General features: G+C 41.0%; 1 protein-coding gene across 7 annotated transcripts in view; it reads right to left on the bottom strand.

The window, feature by feature from the left end:
• LOC140499940 (long-chain-fatty-acid--CoA ligase ACSBG2-like) overlaps positions 1-17,605 on the bottom strand; it is a 71,905-nt gene extending 54,300 nt beyond the window's left edge. For 3 of the 7 annotated variants that reach the window (XM_072601980.1, XM_072601984.1, XM_072601982.1), the window contains exons 1-3: positions 17,347-17,605; positions 16,785-16,882; positions 3,166-3,395 (exon numbers count right to left, since the gene is read on the bottom strand). In XM_072601980.1, coding sequence (XP_072458081.1) covers positions 3,166-3,395; positions 16,785-16,882; positions 17,347-17,363 — 345 coding nt within the window. In that variant the 5' untranslated portion in view covers positions 17,364-17,605. Of the gene's footprint in view, positions 1-3,165; positions 3,396-8,850; positions 8,956-16,784; positions 16,883-17,310 lie in introns of those variants that run through there. The other 4 variants (XM_072601983.1, XM_072601987.1, XM_072601985.1 and 1 more) reach the window with 3 other exon arrangements.
• Positions 17,606-20,451: the final 2,846 nt, after the last annotated feature.

Here is a 20,451-nt window from a genome sequence, read left to right as displayed (position 1 = left end):
GTTTAACATATCTATAAGATATCCAGATAGAGGATTAGAGCGCAACCCAGATAAATTCTAAGGATCCTTATCTCAACTATCATGCCCACTGGCCAGTCAGGTTCTCAGAGCTTGACCGTACCTAAAATGTTTCTAGGGGTAACCTGAAGGGTCAGTTTTCTGATGCCATTGACTTGAGCCCCTATCAGTGTGCTTCCTCCCAAGATGATCATCATTCCATTGGCTAGCCTCAAGTAGCTTTTAGAAAGAGGTAAGGTGGTACAATAAAAAACTTGTACAATGCATCCTCTGTAAAAATCTAGGACACTCTCTCCTACTAGCACATAGAGGGTCCAGGGGGAACTAGCCTCAAGTTCAGAAAGTACATATAGCAAAGGGCTAACACAGCTTCTGGACACTGGAAGTCCTTTTCTGCCATTTATAGAGAAATTTCCCCCATGACACGATGTAGTCTTTTTGTTTAGAGCCTTGAGTCCAGTCTATCCTGACTCAGTGATGCAGCCATGGCTGGACACTGACTGCAGCTGACACCAGGAAACCATTTAAGACAATGATGAGAAAAGTGAAAGTCCAACATCCTTCGATCCTCTGAAGTTAGAGAACCCTTCTCTGGTCATAGATGGGGGTAGGGGCAGAGTAGGTGAGAGAAGACCTGATTGACAACCAAAGCCTCTTCTTTTCCTTCTCAGAGGGGTAAGGCTAGAGCTCCACACACATTCCAGTTTCTGAAATTTCTCCATTCTAATTTGATGCTTTTATATAAGACCCAGAGGGCATAATTAACCCATTTTCTCACCCATTCTCACCACCATCAGTACCATCCCAGCCAACTAAACAGATTTCTTATCTGGCATTATTTCATTTCATTAAAAGACTTTCAAAAACTTTTCCCACTTACTCAAAGGTCTTTGGATTAATGTGGTGACTGAGACATAGTTCTCACCCAGTTAAGGTATAAAATGGAGGGTTTCAATCCCACTGTTACAATAGGAGCCACAGATTTAGAATTAGAATAAGCAAAAGAGGTTTAAAGTTTGCAAAGCACTCAGCAAATATTATCTCTTTTGATCCTCTCACCAATCCAGAGAGGTAAGTGCTATCATTCTCCCCATTTTACAGGTGAGGAAACTGAGGCAGACAGTGTTTAAGTGATATGCCCAAGGTCATGCAGCTACTAAGTGTCTAAGTCTATATTCCAACTCAGGTCTTCCTGACTCCAAGCCCAGGACTCTATCTACTACACCACTTAGTTCCTCAATTCATATCTAGCAAAGGCTCTAGGCGCATTCTTTCAATTTCCTTTCAGACTAGTAGGGATTCAAGCTCCATTGTTTTTAATTTTAATTTTTTGCCAATCAGGGTTAAGTGACTTGTCCAGGGTCATACAGCTAGAAGGATCTGAGGGTTCATTCTTTAGTGTGAGAACTATTTCCAATCCCTTGGTGAGTCTGAATTATAGAGGAGACTTCTCCACAAATATAGATGAGGGCACTGAGACCTGGAGAGGATCAGCAATGTGTCGAGTCACACAAGTGTTAAAGGTAGAATTTGAACTCAGTTCCTCTAAGTCCCAAGTCCAGCAATCTTTCCTATGTCCTGCAGTCCATCAGTAATTCTCATAGTCTGGTTCTAATTTACTGGCCACATTTCACATGAATTTAGACTGGACTTGTTCCCTGCTCCTCAAACCTGAGAGGCACCCTCCCACTTCTCTGCATTCACCTTGCCAGGAACTGCCTGCCTCCTCATTTCTATCGGTCAAAATTCTCCTCTTCCTCACAAGCTCAGTTCACATGCCAGATGCTCCTTGAGGTCTTTCCTGATCCCCCTCAGGTTTCATGAAAGTGCTCTCCCTCCACTCCACAACCTCATACTTCCCAAAGCATTCTGTGTGGCTCACTCTTTTGCCCCATCACAGTATGCTTCATGTCATACTTTCTCAGTGTAAACGGTGGATTCTTCCTATGCCTTCTAGGAGGCTGTCAGCAACTTGGAGAGCAAGAGGGATGCATTTTTTTTTTTTATGGATTTGTAGCCTTACACTTGGTCTAATATCTTACATGGTTCATTTAGGCACATAATAAGTGTTCATTTGAATTTAATAGAAAGGGAACGTCAGGCAAAGGAAAAGGAAAAGGAAGGGAATGCAAGAGAGAGGAGGGGAGAAGAGGAGAGGGGAGGGGAAGAGAAAGGAAGGAAGGGGAAGAAGGGTGCCCCATCAGTCTTAAGTAAGTCTTAAATGTAGAGACACACTCCAGGCCCTTTCTGAAGGCTTTCAATCTAAGTAAGGCCAGAACTTGTACCCCACTGCCACAGACTTCTAAAGTCCTGGATCCCTACCATGCTCCAATGTGACACTGGAGGATTCTTTAGTTCCTTCATCAAAGGGTTCATTAATCCACATTCAGGTCAAGTGTAATAAGGATAACTTCAGAAAAAGATAAGACATTTAGGGCGTTCTAAGGGGCTTCCGAATCTTTCATGAGTCCTAGCCCAAGATCATGGACTTAGGGCAAGATGAACATCAGAGGCCATTCAAGGGCCATACTTGCTCTGGAACCAAGCCATACTTTTAGTACCTACAGAAACTGTGGGTTCAGGATGCACCCCAGCCTGCTCAGTGGGTTTTGCCATCTACATGGACAGGGTGAAACACAGTAGAGAGAGTTCTGGATTGGGGACCAGGACACCTGGGGACTAACTATGACTTTAGGCAATTTATGCCCCCTCCACTTAGGGCCTTCATTTCTCATCTGTAGAAAAAAGGGCGTTAGTTTACTAGATGACCTTCAAAGTCCCTTCTAGCCCATACATTCTAAGGTCTATGTTCATAGAATTCTAGAATTGAAGGCAGGAAGAACCCTTATTTATCCTTCCTTTTATAGATGATAAAAATCACTCCTAGATACAGGAGATGGCTTGTCCAAGGGTCCTATAAGTAGTAACTATCAAAGCCCATGTCCTTTGACTTCAAATTCATTTAATTATTTCAAGATCCTTCCTAGCGCTGAAATTCTGTGTTCTAAGTTCCCTCCCAGACTTGATACTCTAAGGGCCCCTTTAGTGTCACATTTTCAGAAGTCTGTGTTCTTTGCTATGGTTTGAGTGCTAATCAAAGGTTAACAAGTCACATTCACAGTGACAAAGAACATGGAACCACATTACCTTGAGCAAGGATTTTGCCGCCTTCCGACACAACTCATAATACTCGATATAGGTTATGGTTTCCCATTCATTCACTTTCTTTATCCCCAGGGCAATCAAGTCAGGATACTTCGTGGCTGTTTCAAGCATCAGCTCGTGAACAGTTAATGGAGCCTGATTCCCTTCGCCTTTCTTGTCATTCCTCAGGATAACTTCTCCATTCAGCTGAGAACTGAAGAAACCAATCGTCTCTGCAAATTGAGGCATATCATGGTATAGAAATTTGGTTGCTGAACTTGGAGTCAGAAAGACCTGGGTTTGAATCACAACTCCAGTACCTATTAATTATGTGATGTCTCTGAGCCTTGGGTTCTCCTTTCGTAAAATGGAGACAATACCTGAATAACATTTACCTTACAGGGTGGTTGTAAGATTCAAAAGACATAGTATATGTAAAGTACAATGTCTGCTTAAAATATCTTTAAATACCCTATACATACTAGCTATAGGGTGTGGGGTCTCCCTCACCACCTCCTGGAATTCTTGTCCTCAATCAAGTTTGATCTGGCCCAGATCTCAATTTCAGCTTAGCTAGAAGGGAGTCATAATATTTAGAGCTGAGGAGAGGTTAGGAAAGGTAAGGAGGGATGGGGGAGGGGAGGAGAGGATGAAGTAGAGTGGAATGAAATAAGGTAGAGTAACTTTCCTTTTAATTTTCCAAACTAAAATACCTCTCCTTGGTCACCTGTACCCTACATCTATCATCTTCCCCTACTAGAATTTAAGCAGGGATTACCACTTACTTTCTTTGCATCCTCAGAGTTCCACAAACAGATCGCAAGTGTTTAAAAAGTTATTTTTCAGTCATTTATGGCAGAGTATTCTTTATCCAGAAAGACTACACAATAAAAAAAAGGTTTTGTGGGAGTTGCATCATGTACTCAGGAGAAGATATATTTATGTGAGAAAGCCATTTAGTGGAAAACATCTGACGAAGGGTCAGTGGAAGGGGAAAACAGAAGTAATATTATTATGGGGGTGTGCTACAGACCACCTGGGCAGAAAGAAACAAATGAGGAAACATGTCACAAGCCTGACACAGAGGCCTCGTTGATATAATAAGTGATGGGAGACTACAAATATCTCTATGAAAGCTACTAGTAAGAATAAAGACAAAGAATTTCACTTTCAGAAAGTGTAAAAAGTAGAGAGAATCTTACAGTGACTTGAAAACCACAGGCAGAAAATTTCTGTATTTCTACCACAAACAAGTGAACCCAATTCCTATTCAAAGGCTGGATTTCCTCCTAAAAGAGATGATAAAGGGGCATAACAAACATGAGTTCAGAGAAAGGAAGGGAAACTTGTAGGAACTGATGCAGAGAGGAGAATGCAGAACCAGAACATGAACACTGCCTACAATCATTTAAATGAAAACAGTACTAAAATTCAGTTGGACTCAGATTGAAGGCAATGACTCATATTAGTTGTAGATGACAGATTAAATACAGGTCCTTTGGGTAGAAAGGTGGGAGAACTATGAGTGCAGAATGTTGCCTATGTTGACATAGCAGTTGCTACTTCAGTTGATTTTGCTGAACTGGTCTTCTTTGAAATAAGAGAGAGTTACATAAGGTTATCATGAAATGGTAATGTTAATCTGTAATATTTTTTAAAAAACCCCAGTAAAAATTAAATATAATCAAGGTAGTGGGGCTAAACATGAACACAGGTCCTCTTCCAAAGTAATAGTCAGGGAGAGGATAGATGTTTATTTCTTTCTTCTCCCATACAAATATTCATCAGTAGTTGGGAGAGTGAGTCTAGCTCATAACTTAAGCAAGATTTCCTCCCTTTTTCCCCCCTTTTCAATTCTTCTCTTTCCTCCTTCCCAGAAGATTACAGGAGGTATTTTCCCCTTTACCATTAGCCTTTGACTTGATAAGGGTACATCCCATATTTCCCTCTATAGCCATCCTTGCTTTACCCTTTTATTTGGGGCAGCTAGGTGGTATAGCGGATAGAGCACCAGTGCAGGAGTCAGGAGGACCTGAGACGCTTGACACTCACTAGCTATGTGACCTTGGGCAAGTCACTTAACCCCAACCTCCTCATCCTGGGTCATCTCCAGTCATCCTGATGAATATCTGGTCACTGGATTCAGATGGTTCTGGAGGAGAAGTGAGGCTGGTGACCTGCACAGTCCTCCCTCACTCAAAACAAAGTCAAGTGCAAGTCATGTCATTATTTCTCTGATGGTATGGTCTTCTTAGCAACAAAGGACAAACACCTTCTTATTAACCCTCCCATTCTGTAATTTAGTCCCACAAAAACACTGGTCCACCCTTAGGCAAGGTGTTGTGAGGGTCAGTCCATCATATTTCGCGTCCATTTCTCCTCTATCCCTTCAATTTGATCTTTACTTTCACTGTTGTCTCCTCCTTTAGAAAGAAATCTCTTAATGGTCTCCCTGCTTTTATTTCGTTGTACTTGGCTGCTATATTTGGTTACCCTTCTTATATTTCTAGAGTGTTTGAGAAGCAAATAATTTCTTCAGGTCTAATTTTCTTTCTAAGAATGGTCTGAAACCGTCTTTTTTCTTTTTTTAAAGTGACTGTCCATATTTTTTTCATTTATAGTTAGACTCAGATTTATAGGGACTCTCACACTGGGCTGCATCTTGAGCTTTGGAACACATCATTCCATTTCTTCTTGTGTTTTCTGGTGGGTGTATAATAGTCTTGTTTTATTAAATTTCCTTTCCTTTATATTTGTAGGTCATTCTTCTTGCCACTTATAGAATTTGTTGTTCCTCAACTATGTGTCTTGGAGTTTGCAAACATAAGATTTTTGTTTCTGTTTTTGTTTTGTCTAGGGATTATCAATGAATTTTTTCAACTGAGACTTTATCTTCTGTGATCAAATGGTCTAAGCAATTATTTTTGTATTCTTTCTTGCATTAAAGTATTCAAGTTGTGTGTGTGTGTGTGTGTGTGTGTGTGTGTGTGTTTACTTAATGTGTTCTTCTGGTGACTTGTAATCTTTAAATTTCTTGGGATTGATATCAGTATGTTTTGCTCCATGAAGATCTTACTTTCCGTTAATGTTACTGTGTTTTGCTTCTTTTCCTCCAGATTGTCCTTCGCTTTCATGTATTTACATCCTCAGTCGGCTATCCTCTCTATTACTTCTTTGGTAAGACCTGTCACCATGAATTCTTGTTTTATTTTGCTTTCATTCTGCCAATTGTTCCTCTTTAGGGGTTAGGGATTATAACCTTCTCTGTTGCTAATTCATTGAGTTTTTGCCTTGTTTGGGTTCTTGGTGTACTAAACTGTGAAGAAAGCTAAAATTACTTTACCTGTAGCATATAACTCATATTTTAGAGAAGTTTTAGATGTAATAAGGATCAGAGAAAATGTCGAGTCCTCCATCTTATTTGTCACATGACCAACTCCCATGGTTCTTGAGTCCTGTCAGTTGAAGAAGCAACCTGGCAATGGTACTCTTCACCTCCGTGAAGCATTTATGGAAACCATCTCTTCCTAGGTAAACAGCACCCAACTGGGTATCACTCAAACTCAAACAGAAGCCAAAAAGACTGGAATCATCCATCTCTCTGGAAAGCTGTATAGCCACTTGTATTTAGGAAAAGGAATGCAAGGCAGAAGAGGAAGCCAAAGACTTGGGGTCCAGTCTCAGACTCTCCTGGATAAGCAAAAGTTCTTGATACCATGTCCTCATAATTGTCATGATTTCTGGGGATGGGGAAGAGAGAGAACTCCCCTACACTAGAATGTCCAAGAACAAGCAAGCTAGCATTAGCTGGTCTCCACAAAGAGACTACCTCAAGAATGCTCCTTCTCATTTAGCCCTCATTGCCCCTTGCCTAGAGTAGTTCAGTGGCCTCCTGGTTAGTCTTCCTGCCTCAGGTCACCTCTCCAAATTACCTTCCACACAAGCTGCTAAAACAGTGTTCCTAGAGCCCCTATAGGTCTAACCATGTTATTGTGAACTCCAACGGTTCCCTATCACCTCTAGAAGCAAATATAGATTCTTCCACTTTGCATTTAAAGTTCCAAAATACTGGCTCCAAACTGGCTCCAAAATACATTTCTAGCCTCATTTTAAATACTAACCCCCTTCAAGAACTCTGCCGTGAAGCCGATACTCCATCTCCATTCTCAGTGCGTTTACATATACTATCCCTTATGCTTATAATTCTATATTCTTTCCTCACTTCCATCTCTGGAGAGTCCTTGCTTTTCTTCAAAGTTCAGCTCAAGTGCTCTTTTCTACATAGGGAATGCCCTAATTACTGTCCCCACTATCCCCACTCCCACACCACAAAGCATTCTCCCAAAATGATCTTGTATATACACTTATATGTATATATTGCCTTACCCTATGACCTAATATCAATAATCAGCTTTTCTAAATCACTTCAAAGTTTGCAAAGCACTTAATGGGATTTCATCTCATCCTCAAATCAACTGTGAAGTTCTATTATCATCTTCATTTCCCTCCTTGAGAGTAGGGGTGTCATTATTGTAAAGTCAAAATCCTTGGCCATAGTATCCAGCACATAGAAGGCTCTTAATAAATGGCTGCTGATTGGGAAAGGAAGGGGGGAGGGGGGAGGAGGAGCTAGATTCTGTCTACGCCTATTTGGTAAAGAACAGTGCAAAAGGAACTTAGGCGTTGCTTGGATACTTGGTCAATGTGAGTTCAAGTGGTTTGAGCTTGGAGCACCATCTGGTGGCTGGAATAGATATTGTGTCTCAAGCCATTAGAGTTATGACACTAGTTATGACACATGAAATTCTGGGTATTGGCAAATGCTCTCTGTATAGCTTTTTTATATTATTACAGGAGCAGCTAAAATATCTCAGAATTTTTTCTCCACAGAATGAGTTAACTCAATCTCCTCACATTGTCTTTCCAGACATTCTCAGAGGTATCCGTTAATTCTCATAAACAGTTTTTTAGTTACAGTCAACTGCTGATGTCTCCCCAGAAAATAAATCCTCTTCATCTTCTCCCAAGTCACTTTGGTGTACTTTAAATTGCAGAAAGGTGAGTAATGTATAATGAGACTGGACAGATCAGGAGAACAGTCTACAGTATACTTAAATTTTAGGAAAGCATTTGACAATCTCTCATGCTGCCTTTGTGAAAAAGATGGAAATGTATGAAATAGATAATAGTACAAAATCAGATAGATTTAAAACTAAATAAAGGATTGGACCCAGAGAGAAACTGATAATATCTGGATGTTACAGGAGGCAGGAACGCTCTAGGGCTCTGACCTCAGCTCCAGCATTTATGAAAAACATAAGGGTCTGTAAGAGACTACTAAATTGTTGAATGACAGAGTTGGCATCCAAAAAGATCTAGAAAGGTTACAATAATTGATCATAACTAATAATGTCAAATTTAATAGGGAATATGGTCCTGTAACAAACTAAGTCTACTTTCTAAGAATCAACTTAGTTAGATGGAATATGGCTCATCTTCAGAAGGCTGGCCACTTGTTGAATATTTTTTTTCCACTGTGACAACCCATGAAATAAAGAACAATACACAATAGCCCTCAATCCTGTGTGGTCCCCTTCTGCTTTTGAAGCAATGGTGTCAGAATGATGGAAAAGGGGACAAGAGAGTTCTAGGAATCAAAAAGATTTTAGACCATTTGTAAACACTGACTTGGCTGTCATGGTACTGTACTGTAATGGTGAGATCCTTGTCCAGTGGCCAACAAGTTGACATATTGTGGGAGAAGAATGAGTCATATCAATCTTGACATTCTTGCTATAAATGAAAACAGAAGAAAAAGGAAATTGGAGCCAAGTAGTAGGATGACTCACAGATACTCCAATAGAAAAGTAAAGAAAGGAGTCAGAAGGGGTAGTAGATTTATCATACACTGAAAGGAAAGAAAAAATGTCACTTCACAGGATAATCAGTCATCTTGTGCTGCATTACAATAAATATTTGCAAAAAGATCACCATAAAAATGCAGCATATGTCTCCACTTGAAGAAGTTGAAAAATTCTAGTAAGCCCTCAGAACTTGAAAAAAAAAACCTCTCCAAATTAAATTAACATACACTCTAATACTCAGCAACCTCCATTAATAATGGGAAATAAGTGGAAATGGTGAGAAATATATCACAAAGTATGGATTAGGAAGAAGAAATGAGAGGCCGGAAGTAGAGATTACATCAAAAACTCATGCTTTTATTTCACAAATGCTTTCTTCAAGAGCAAAACTGGCATGCATTAGACATGGCAGGCACGAACAACATCACACACACAAAAGATGAGGTTGAATATATTCATAAGATGGGAAAAGAAAGGCCAGTGAAGTAGGCAGTCAGTCTGAATTATCTGACCAAGTACAGTCAGACCATTGTTGTCTTAGAGCAAAGATCAGAATTAGCCAAAATCTAGCAGAGAAAACAATGAGAAAATATATGGCACACAATTGAAACAACTTAATCCTAAATTATTTGAACAAGTGATTTATGATGAAAAATGGAATATGAGGAAGAGAATGGAGAATAATTTTATATAGAAATTTAAATAAAGTAAATTTCTCATTTGCAAATGACGTTAGGTTGGCTTTTGTGATACTGTTCTGTCCTGGTTCTCTCCCTACCACTTGTCTCCTTTCCTGGATCTTTATTCAGCTGAAGCCCACTAACCATAGTATCCCCAAGGCTCAGTCCTGGGCCCTCCTCTTCTCCTTCTATACTATTTCTCTTGGTGAGTTCATTCACTGCTATGTATTCAGTAATCATCTCTATGTTGATGATTCTCAGATCTACTTATCCAGCCCCAAACTCTTTCCTAACCTTCAGACTTCCACCTCCAACTGATCACCGACCCTATTGAATTCAATGTCCTGTAGATGTCTTAAACTCAACATGGCCAAGATCGAATTCATTCTCTTTCTCCCCAAGCCCTCCTTTCTTCATTATTTTCCTATTATTATGAAGAGCACTGCCATCCTCCCAGTCACTCAGGCTTGAAATCTTGTATCATTCTCAACTCCTCACTATCTCTCACCCTCCATATTCAATCAGTTGCCAAGTCCTACCAATGGTACCTTCAAAATACCTTTCATATACGCCCATCTTTCTTTTGACATTGCCACCTCACCCACCTCAACTGTTACAATTACCTGTAGATTGGTCTCCCTGCCTCAATTCTCTCCAGTCCCTTCTCCACTCATTTGTCAAAATGATCTTCCTAAACCATATCATTCCCTCTCCTCTGCCATTCAATAAACTGCATTGGCTCCTTATTACCTCCAGGATCAACTATAAGACCCTCTGTTTGGCCTGTGAAGTCTTTCATTACCTGGGCCCTTCCTACCTTTTCAGTCTTTTTACACCTTCCTCCCTGCCCCTACTCTGCAGTCCAGTAACATTGACTTCCTTGATGACCTTCATACAGGACACTCCATCCCCCAACTCCAAGTACCTCCACTGGTTGTCCTCCATCCCTGAAATGGAGGACATTCCTCCTCAACACTATCTCCCAGCTTCCCTGGCTCCCTTCAAGTTACAGCTAAAATCTCACCTTCCATTAAGAAGCCTTTCCCAATTTTCCTTAATACTAATGCTTTTCCTCTGTTGATCATTTTCAATTGATCCTGTACATCTTGTTTGTATACAACTGTTTGCATGTTATCTTCACCATAGACTATGAGGTCCTTGAAAGAAGGAACTGTCTTTGGCTTTCCTTTGTAATTCAGGTGCTTAGCACAGTGCCTTGCACATAATTAGTTAATGTCTGTGTTTGTCCTTTGTTCTGGAAGAGAACCATGACATCAGGATGATGACATGACTAGCAGTTGACTTTGATTTGAGTGAGGGAGGGCTGTGCAAGGTCTCCAACCTCACTCTCTCTTCCTGAGCCATCTGGGTCCAGTGGCTGGATATTCATCAGGATGACTGGAGATGGCCCAGGATGCAATAGGAGATCCTGGCCCTTTCAGGCTAAGGTCTTATCACATTCTCACTTTGAGTGACATATACCTATTCAGTGAATACTGACAAGTCCCCACCCACTTAGCACAGAGTGGATTTAAATACTAAATAGTAATTGCTTCTCTTTTACCCAGGAACCCTGAGGGTCTTCTCCTCCCAGTTTGATTTTTTTTTTTTTATTAAAGGGGCCTTGAGCAACTAGCTAATGTTTATTCAGCGATTAAGTGGTTGTATCAAGTACTAGAAGTGCAAAGCTTCTGAAAGAGATCTGTAGCCATTTTTTAAAAAAAAATTGACTTGACCATCCACACAGAATAGACCAAATGGATGAAGAATGGCTATTATCCTAGATTATAATATGCAATAGAAAAGTCAACTTATGGTGTTTGTCCATTATTATGTATACCAACATATATAGTATAAGAATGAATAATGAATTGGACCCAGAACTGAAAAAGAGGAGGATAGTGGATGGGATTGCCTTCAGGACATTGCAAAGTTCATTTAATGACATTGGAGTCAAATGGAAATAGAAACACATCTCTTAATATCAATATTAGGGGTGCTAAACAGTGACAAAATATGGAACACAAGTCTCCAAAGAAGTGAAAATTAATATTAGAGGGGCAATAAAGAGGCTGAGGGTGGGTGAGAACAGGAATCGACCTAGAACCAATGAACAAATTCAGAGAAAAACAAGAATAGACAATGTTGTCAGGGAAATATGTAATTAGAAAAGATGGACTGGCCATGTGTTGAGGACAAGGGACAACAGGGGAACAGGACAAGTATTCTATTGGTATCTTTGAGAAAATGAGCAAGGTCTTGGCTGTTGAACTTATGGGAGAATAAAAAAAAAGATTCACACAGAATTGGTAAGTACATACAAGTTGCTATCTGCATGGTTGGAGGGAACATCCAAATAGACAAGATCACAGTTATATTTGAATGAATTTTACATTTTGGTTCAAGATTAACTCCATCAGTATAGAACAAAGCAAGTGTGTCTGGTCAGTGGTTCATATGAAGAAGTTCCAGTGTTCTAGCAGACTACAAGCTCAACATGAATCATCCTAAAAAAAGTTTTCCCTCCATGATGAGAATGACATCAGCAGTCAACACTTTCCAATCTTTTTCTTTTCAAAATTCATAAGTAACTGCACTCATCCCTGAGATACCCATGGAAACATCTGGTTCTGTTTTCCATTTTCTGGGAGCTCACCACTTTCAGCTATGAAATGGCAACCAAAAACTCCTGTGTGATTTTAGATTGTATTAGATTGTATTTAGATTAGATGTGATTAAATTGTATAGCAATGAATGAATGAATGAAAAAGTATTATTAAACACCAACCAGACATTGTGCTAGATACCAGGGACACAAATACAAAAGTGAGACAATCCCTGCTTTCAGGTAGCTTACATTTTAATAGGGAAAAACAACACACATATGGGAGTAGGAGGCTAAGGAAAGGTTTTCTGATCTTGGGAGTCATAGAAATGGTGAACAGAGAGGACAAAGCCAAGATGGAAGAGAAAAGGCTGAGTGCTCCCAAATTACCCTCCAAACAACTCTCAATAAGGCCTTGAAGGGAATTCTGGAGTGGCAGAACCTGGACAGGGTGAAACAATTTTCCAGCCCAAGACAACTTAGGTTGATAGAAAAGGTCTGTCCCATCAGGGTGAGAGTGGAGTTCAGTCCAGGGCAGGTGACAGACCTTGAGGGCAACTGAATCAGCTCCGGAGCTCTCAGCCCAAAGACAGTAAGGGGGTTGGACAACTGGTCAGAAGGAGAAGACAAGGTTCCCTTTGCTGGTACTGGCTGCAGGACTGTTGCATTGCCCTACACAGATCTAGGTCCTAGTTCTGGGTCAAGTCTTAGTGCAAGGAGAAGTACTAGCAGACCAAAACTTTTGACCACAGGGGAGCAGGATCCCTGGTCATGGTTCTAGGGTAGAAAAGACTGCTTGTGATTGCTCACACACCAGAGCACAGACCAGGAGAGTAGCAAACATACCTCTCCTTAGATCATACCACCCTGAAAGAACTGAAAATTTACAGACCCCTAGAACTAGCTACTGAAAAAACTTGAAGCTTGGGATTATGCTCACTTTACACTGGCAGCTGAACCCAGCTTTAATATAAAGTTAAAGGTCAAGAAATAGGCTGGAAAATGAGCAAACCACACACACACAAAAGATTCTGACCATTGAAAGTTACTATGAAATGAGCAGAATCAGGAGAATATTGTACATGGTAATAGCAACATTGTACAGTGATCAACTGTGAAGGACTCAACCATACAACAATCCATGACAATTCTGAAAGACATATGATACAAAATGTTATCTACCAACAGAGAAAGAACTGATGGAGTCTGCATGCAGATCAAAGCATACTTTTAAAAAAAACTTTATTTTTCTTAGGTTTTTTTTGTTTTGTGTTTTCTTTCACAACATATCTAATGTGGAAATGTTTTGTGTAACTGCACATGTACAACATATCAAATTTACTTGCCTTCTCAGTGAGGGCAAGGGAGGGAAGGAGAGAATATGGAACTCACAATTTTAAAAAATAAATGTTAAAAATATTTACAAGTAATTGGGGGAAAATAAAATATTGGATGGATATTCAGTGAAATAGAGGACTTTCAAGCATTCCTAACAAAACGATCAGAGTAGACTAGAAAATTTAATCTTCAAATACAAGACTCAGGAGAAGCATAAAAAAAGGGAAACGAAAGAAAAATCATAAGGGATTCAATAAGGTTAAACTGAGAGGACAATACATGTAACTTCCAATAACTTTTATCATCAGTTAAGAGTTGGTTTGTTGTCCATCATTCTCAAAGAGGACCAAAATGACATCATTATGTTAGAGTCAAAGTAAAGTGCATCCAGCCATGGCCAATCAGACCAATACACGCTCAGAATGCTCTACCCCAGGTCAGGCACAAATAGTCCATGCAAACATTTGGGATGGATTCTCTAAATCTGTACATCCTACGTTTCTTTTGAACTACTTCAGTTCTACTTTGCTCATAGAACATGGCACTTTCTCTGATGTGGGCACGCCATGCTGAGTGGTCCTGTGCCAGTGTCTCATAATCATGTCATATAATCAATTCCAAAGTTCATAAGAGAGACCTTGAGAGTGTCCTTGTATTGCTTCTTCCTGCCACCATGTGAGCACTTGCCCTGTGTGAGTTCTCATTTTAAGCAAACTGAAGTTTGGCATTTGAAGAATGTGGCCAGTCCACTGGAGTTGCGCTCTCTGAAGCAGAGTTTGAATGCTTGGCAGTTTGGTATGAGAAAAGACCTCAATATCCTGCCAGGTGATCTTCAGAATCTTCCTATGACAATTTAAATGGAAGCGATTCAGCTTCCTGGCATGGGGCTGATATGCTGTCCAGGTTTCACAGGGATACATAGACAAAGGGTGTGAGTGTGATTTGACTATGGTGGGATGTTATCTAACAAAAAGGAGTTAGAAAGAGGAAGCACTTGGAGAAGGGAAAGGGAGAGGTAGAATGGGGTACATTCACATAAAAGAGGTGCAAAAGAACTTTTATAGTGGAAGGAAAGGTGAGGGGGGAGCACTTGAACCTTACTTTCATTGGAACTGGCTTAAAGAGGGAATAATATACACACTCAGGTATAGAAATCTATCTTACCTTACAAGAAAATAGAAGGAGAAGGGGTGGGGTTGGTTGGGGGAGGTGGTAGTCAGAAGCAAAACACTTTTAAGGATGCATAGAGTGAAAAAGAGACAGAGACAGAAGGAGAGACAGAGACAGAGACAGAGAGAGAGATAGAGAGAGAGAGTAGGATAAACAGGGGGAAAATAGGATAGAGAGAAATACACAGCAGTCCGCACAGAAAAGAATTTTTATAGCAAGTTTCTCTGATAAAGGTCTCATTTCTCAAATATATAAAGAAGTGAGTCAAATTTATAAAAAAATGAGATCCATTCTCCAACTGTCAAATGGTCAAAGAATATGAGCAGGCAGTTTTCAGACAAAGTAATCAAAGCTATAGTTATGTGGAAAAAAATGTTCTTAATCATTATTGATTAGAGAAATGGGAATTAAAATAACTCTGAGGTGCCACCTCACACCTATCAGATTAGCTAATATGACGGAAAAGATGTAGGAAAACTGAAACACTAATGCATTATCGGTGGAATTATAAACTGATTCAACCATTCTGGAGAGCAATTTGGAACTATGCCCAAAGGGCTATAAAACCACACACACCTTTGGATCCAACAAAACCTCTGCTAGATCTGTTTCCCAAAAGATAGAAAACCAGAAAGGAAAAGAACCCATATGTACAAAAATATTTATAGCAGTTCTTTGTGTGATGGAAAAGAATTGGACTTTGAGGGGATGCCCATCAATTAGGCTGAATAAATTGTGTTACATGATTGTGACAGAATATTACTGTACTGTAAGAAATGATGAGCATTCTCAGAACAACCTGGAAAGATCTACATGAACATTTTCCTGAAAGTAGCTCAAAGATTTTGCAGCAAGGCAAATGAAAAGGGAGCAGGAGTGTCTCCTTGAACCCTAAGACTCGGTTGAGAGGTACAGGAGGGAGCAAAGAGAAGCTACGATCTATTCATGATCTAGCCCAAGAATAAAAGATGTATTCCCACAACCACTTGAAAAGACCTCTTTGGTAGTGGGGCGTTGGGACCCAGGTGTAAAAATAACATCCTCTTTAGGGAGACCTAACTAGGCCAGAAGCAATTGATGCCTTGGGGTCAAAGAAGAGCTGTAACATCCAACTGAGATGTAATCTGCTCAGCAGCTGCTCCAGAGTTGGCCCTATCTCCCTGAGGCCAGCACTGAGAAGAATTCATGACACCTTTCAGGAATTGGACAGATGCTCACGAAAAGGTGACACGACACAGAGAGCTCCAACAAAGAACAGGTCACCAGCAAAGACAAAGAATAACTCAGAGCACTGACATGGAGGAATGAACCTTCCCCTGTTCTGAGGCCCCATCCAGGATAATACTGTAAGTTATGGGGACTATACAGGTAGGTCACAGGAGGCAGGGTGATTAACTGCAAGTGGGAGGCAGAGAAAGGGACACTCTTGGATTTAGAGTGCAGTTCCTTTCTGGGTCTTTTAGTGTATAAATAACATTGTTGTACCTTTTGACCCTCGTGAGGGAAATTGATAGTCACCTTTAGTGAAGTTCCAGATTCTGATGCTCCCAGGTTTCACTTGGTTGGGGTCAGGGAACCAGCTAAGGCGGAGGTCTCTAATGTGTTTCTAGGTCCTTTGCATAATCAGAAGGGAACTCTGACCTAAGATTCAACTTAAGACTCACATGATGTTTGAAAAATGTTTGTTGAATGAATTAATGAATGACTAGAATATTTTTCAGAATGAAAAGTATTAATTTTTTCTCTTATTCTTCCAAAATTTCCCAAATCCTTGTTTATTTCAGTGGGGGGTGGCACTCCAGAACCCATTCTCCAAACCCCCCAAAATAACATTTATGAATTCCTTCAACTTATTTCAAGCCACAGAAACTATAAAGACAAATACATTTGAAAAATAACTGATTCAGTTACATTACTCATCCAATGTGTAGTTACTGATACAGGCTTTTATAGAAATCAACTCACTTGGTTTGTTCATGTCTAGTTGAGTTTCTCCTGCCTGTTTCCTTTTCTCAAAGCTTCTTAGATTTCTCTTCGTCGTTGCACTGATACTGTTCTCAGAACTGCAGGGCACAGAGCAGAACTAGGGTTAAAAGTGCCAGGATCTATTGCACTCCTGGTTTTGTCTACCTTGTCTTATATCTCTCTGCCACTCCACCCCTCACCTACCCCCCCTCCCAGCTCAGCCCCCTATGCCAGGCTACCTTACCAACTGTAAAATAAGGGGGCTAGACCATGTATTCCTTAAGGCCGTTTCCAGGGCTCATTCTATGATCCTATAAACCAGCAGTACAAGGTAGGGTACAGGGTATGTAGGGTACAATACGGGGTAAGGACTGGGTGGGGCAAATAATGGTTATAGTTATTTGTTGTTGTTAATACTTAGTGAGAAGAGCCATTCTCAGCTACAAGAATGGGTGCAAGACTCCTGGTGGCCCTGGCCATGTGTACCCCCTGCACCTCCATTCCTGGGGCAAAGAGCCCTCAGTACCTGTCTCTTTATAGGATGCACCATCGGGTCCCTCACCAGCCAACAAACAACATGACTAGAACCCCTAGAACCTCAGGATGGTTCTCTCTTCCACCAGTTTTGCTCCCTTCACAGGAAGACTGGGAGAAGCTAACATTCTCTTCCTTTCCAAGATCTGGTCACTGCCGGCTGACAGATGGCATGCTGGTAGCAGGGAGGCTGGTCACTTCCTGACCTTCAAAGAGGAACTCAGACTCTCAGAACTTTCCTGGCCAGAGAGCACTTATGACATCACTGTGACCTTACTCTCCCCAGCCCATCCCATAGTGAGCCACATGCCGCCCAAGGGGCCCAAGGTTTTCACACCAGCTTCTTAATATCTCTCAGCATTGCCAGAACACTCACAAGAAGACCACTTTCCACAAGGTAACTATCACTGAAGAATTCTAAACTTTCCCTGGGTCACATGTTTTTAATGAAAGAGAAAGCATGGCGAATAGAAAGAACCCTGGACTTGGATCCAAAAGATCTGAGTTTGAATTCTTACTCCCTGTGTATTCTCTGGCAATTCACTTGTCCTCTCTGGGCCTCAGTATTCTCATCTATAAAATGGGAGGCCTCTAAGCCTTCTAGTTCTAGACCCTATGAAATGGGAAGTCCTAGGCTCAATGATTATTGCTAAGTGATCTAAGATAAGGTTAACTCTGACATACGGGTCACTGATATGTAAATAAACTGTGAGTAAGCTTGCCCAGTAAACCAGGTGGCCTGCACCAGGGAGGCATTGCTAGGTAGTGGGAGAATCAGGAGATCTGAGATTTAGTCCTAGTTCTGCTACTAACCCACTGTGTGATCGATCCTAGGAAAGTCACTTTCCTCCCCTCTACCACACAAATTCTTCCCTGTTGGGTTGCCCAGTAGAATTAGGATCTGAGGAGCTGGGCAGAATGGGGAGAAAGAAGTGAAGGCAGAGGGAACGATTCTGTAAATATACTGTATTCACATCCCCTGAAAAGTGAGCCAGGCTCCCCTCATGTCCCAGCATCAAGGATGAGGCTGACTCCAGTCTCGGTTCTTCAGCTCTTCATCCACCTGGGCAACAAGAGCTAAAGGAAAATAAGACATGCAGAAGCTCTCCTCTGGACCTGGAGGGTCATTCTGGGATACGGACAAGGTTAATATCCTGGCGTTCCTAGCCTTTCCTGGGCAAGGTGTAGCTTCAAAGAAATCACAAGATCATCATTTTACATCATTTACCATCATTTTACAGCTGGGAAAACTGAGGCCCAGAGAAGAGAAGGGACCTTATTTTGAATCAGAAGTCCTGAGTTCAAATCCTCACTCACCCGCTAACCATCTGTGCAACTTTGAGCAAGTCTTTTCCATTATGGGCCTCAATTTTCTCCCCTACCTTTAAACCCTTTGGAAGCACAGTCCTTTTCTCGGTATATATTATCATGTCTTTTGGTAAATAGCCAGCTTTTGTCCCCCTTGATTATCCAAATGCCACCCCAATGGACAAGGTAGGAGCCCTGTAATTTCTAAAGGCCCACAAGCACACAGATAGTACGGATCGTTGCGTTTGGAAACCTACTCTTTTTAGCATTGGTAAGAGCTGCATCACATACAATATAAAACAACAAATGTTTATGGTAGGAATACAAGGTCCCTGCCCCCATGGAACTCACAGTTGACAGTTGTAAGGGATAAGACACCACCACAACTCATTACAGTGCATATGTACGGTGTTCTCTGTCCCAGAGGGGCACTCAGAGGGGCACTCACAGGAGCATTAAGAGGCTTTCCTTCTGGCAACATCACTCAGTGCTCCATAGTAAGGTAAGCCACCAGGTGGTGCCCCAGACCCTCAACCACCTGTTCAGGTCCACAAACAGACTCTGCCTGAGTCCTACTGCTCCCAACCTTCTCTTTTATTATTTCAGCCCCAGTTTCTTCAAGGGACAGAAATAATGAAAATAACTCATACATCTCCCATGTCTTAGCCCCTATCCCACTGAGAGAAGTCCATCTCGTTCCCAACTTCCCCATGCCTAAAATACTCACCTTCTCCATCTCCACCTCTCAGAATCCTAAGATTCTGGTCTTCCTTCAAGGCTCAACTCAGATGCTGCCATGAAGCCTTGTCCAAGCCCCTGTTGTTTCTTAGGGCTCTCTCACTCCTAGATTTCCTTTATATTTGTTTGTGGGCTTTGCACTCAGGAGAATGTAAGTTTCTGGAGGGGGAGGGGGGGTGTCTTTTTTTTTCATTTTTTTATAACAGGTTCTTAATAAAGTTTGGTTGAATTGAAAGTCAGAGCGGCATTGGACCGTGGAAGGTTTTGAGTATCTGGCAAATGATTTTAAATTTTAGTAAGTTCTGTGATGTTGGCTACCTCAAATCCCTTGTGTTCTCCAAATGACTGTGACATACAAAAGTCAAATAGTCCTAATACCAATAGGGTTCTTTTAAAATCTGATCTGCTCAGGCAGTTCCTTAATATTAAAGGCGCTGTAGAAACAAAGATATGGCAAAGTTCCTGACCTCAAAGAGCATACAATCTAAAAGTGGCAAGGCAACATTAACAAGTGTGATGGGCAGAGGAGGGAGCCAAAGTGCTGAAAGACCCTCTGAGTAGAGAGAATGGACTGAGGGGAATGGGCAGTATGCACTCAAGGAGGGTTTTCTGTAGGTGGTGGCATCTGAAGTAGGCTGAGAAGAATTTCAGCAATCGCAGATGAAGGACATGTTCCAGCCATAATTACCCAAATATATCAACTAGAAAAGACCAGAATATAACATATACTCCTTTTGGCTGAAACACAAAGTAGGTGAAGGCAGTGCCAAAGAAGGTTGGAGAGGTAGATTGAAGCCAAACTGTAGACTAGGATATTCTTTGTATTTTCATTTTTGACTGACTGACATAGAATAAGCTATATAGAGTCTCCAAATCTAAAAATGCACTGGGAAGCAACCTGAAAGAGTAGAATCCTCTAGGGTGGAGGCTTAAATGGGAGGTCCAAGAGTTCCTCCATAAGACTGAATATTTTTTGAGCAAAGGAGCTATGTGATTTGCTGAAGACTTTTTCTTGACAGCTATATAGTGACTGAACTAGAAAAAAGAGACTGAAAGCAGGAGAAGCTAATTAGGAAGTTATCACAGT

Source organism: Notamacropus eugenii, chromosome 4 (assembly GCF_028372415.1).
Source record: "Notamacropus eugenii isolate mMacEug1 chromosome 4, mMacEug1.pri_v2, whole genome shotgun sequence".
Classification (NCBI taxonomy): Eukaryota; Metazoa; Chordata; class Mammalia; order Diprotodontia; family Macropodidae; genus Notamacropus; species Notamacropus eugenii.
This window is presented reverse-complemented; position numbering and strand designations above follow the sequence as displayed.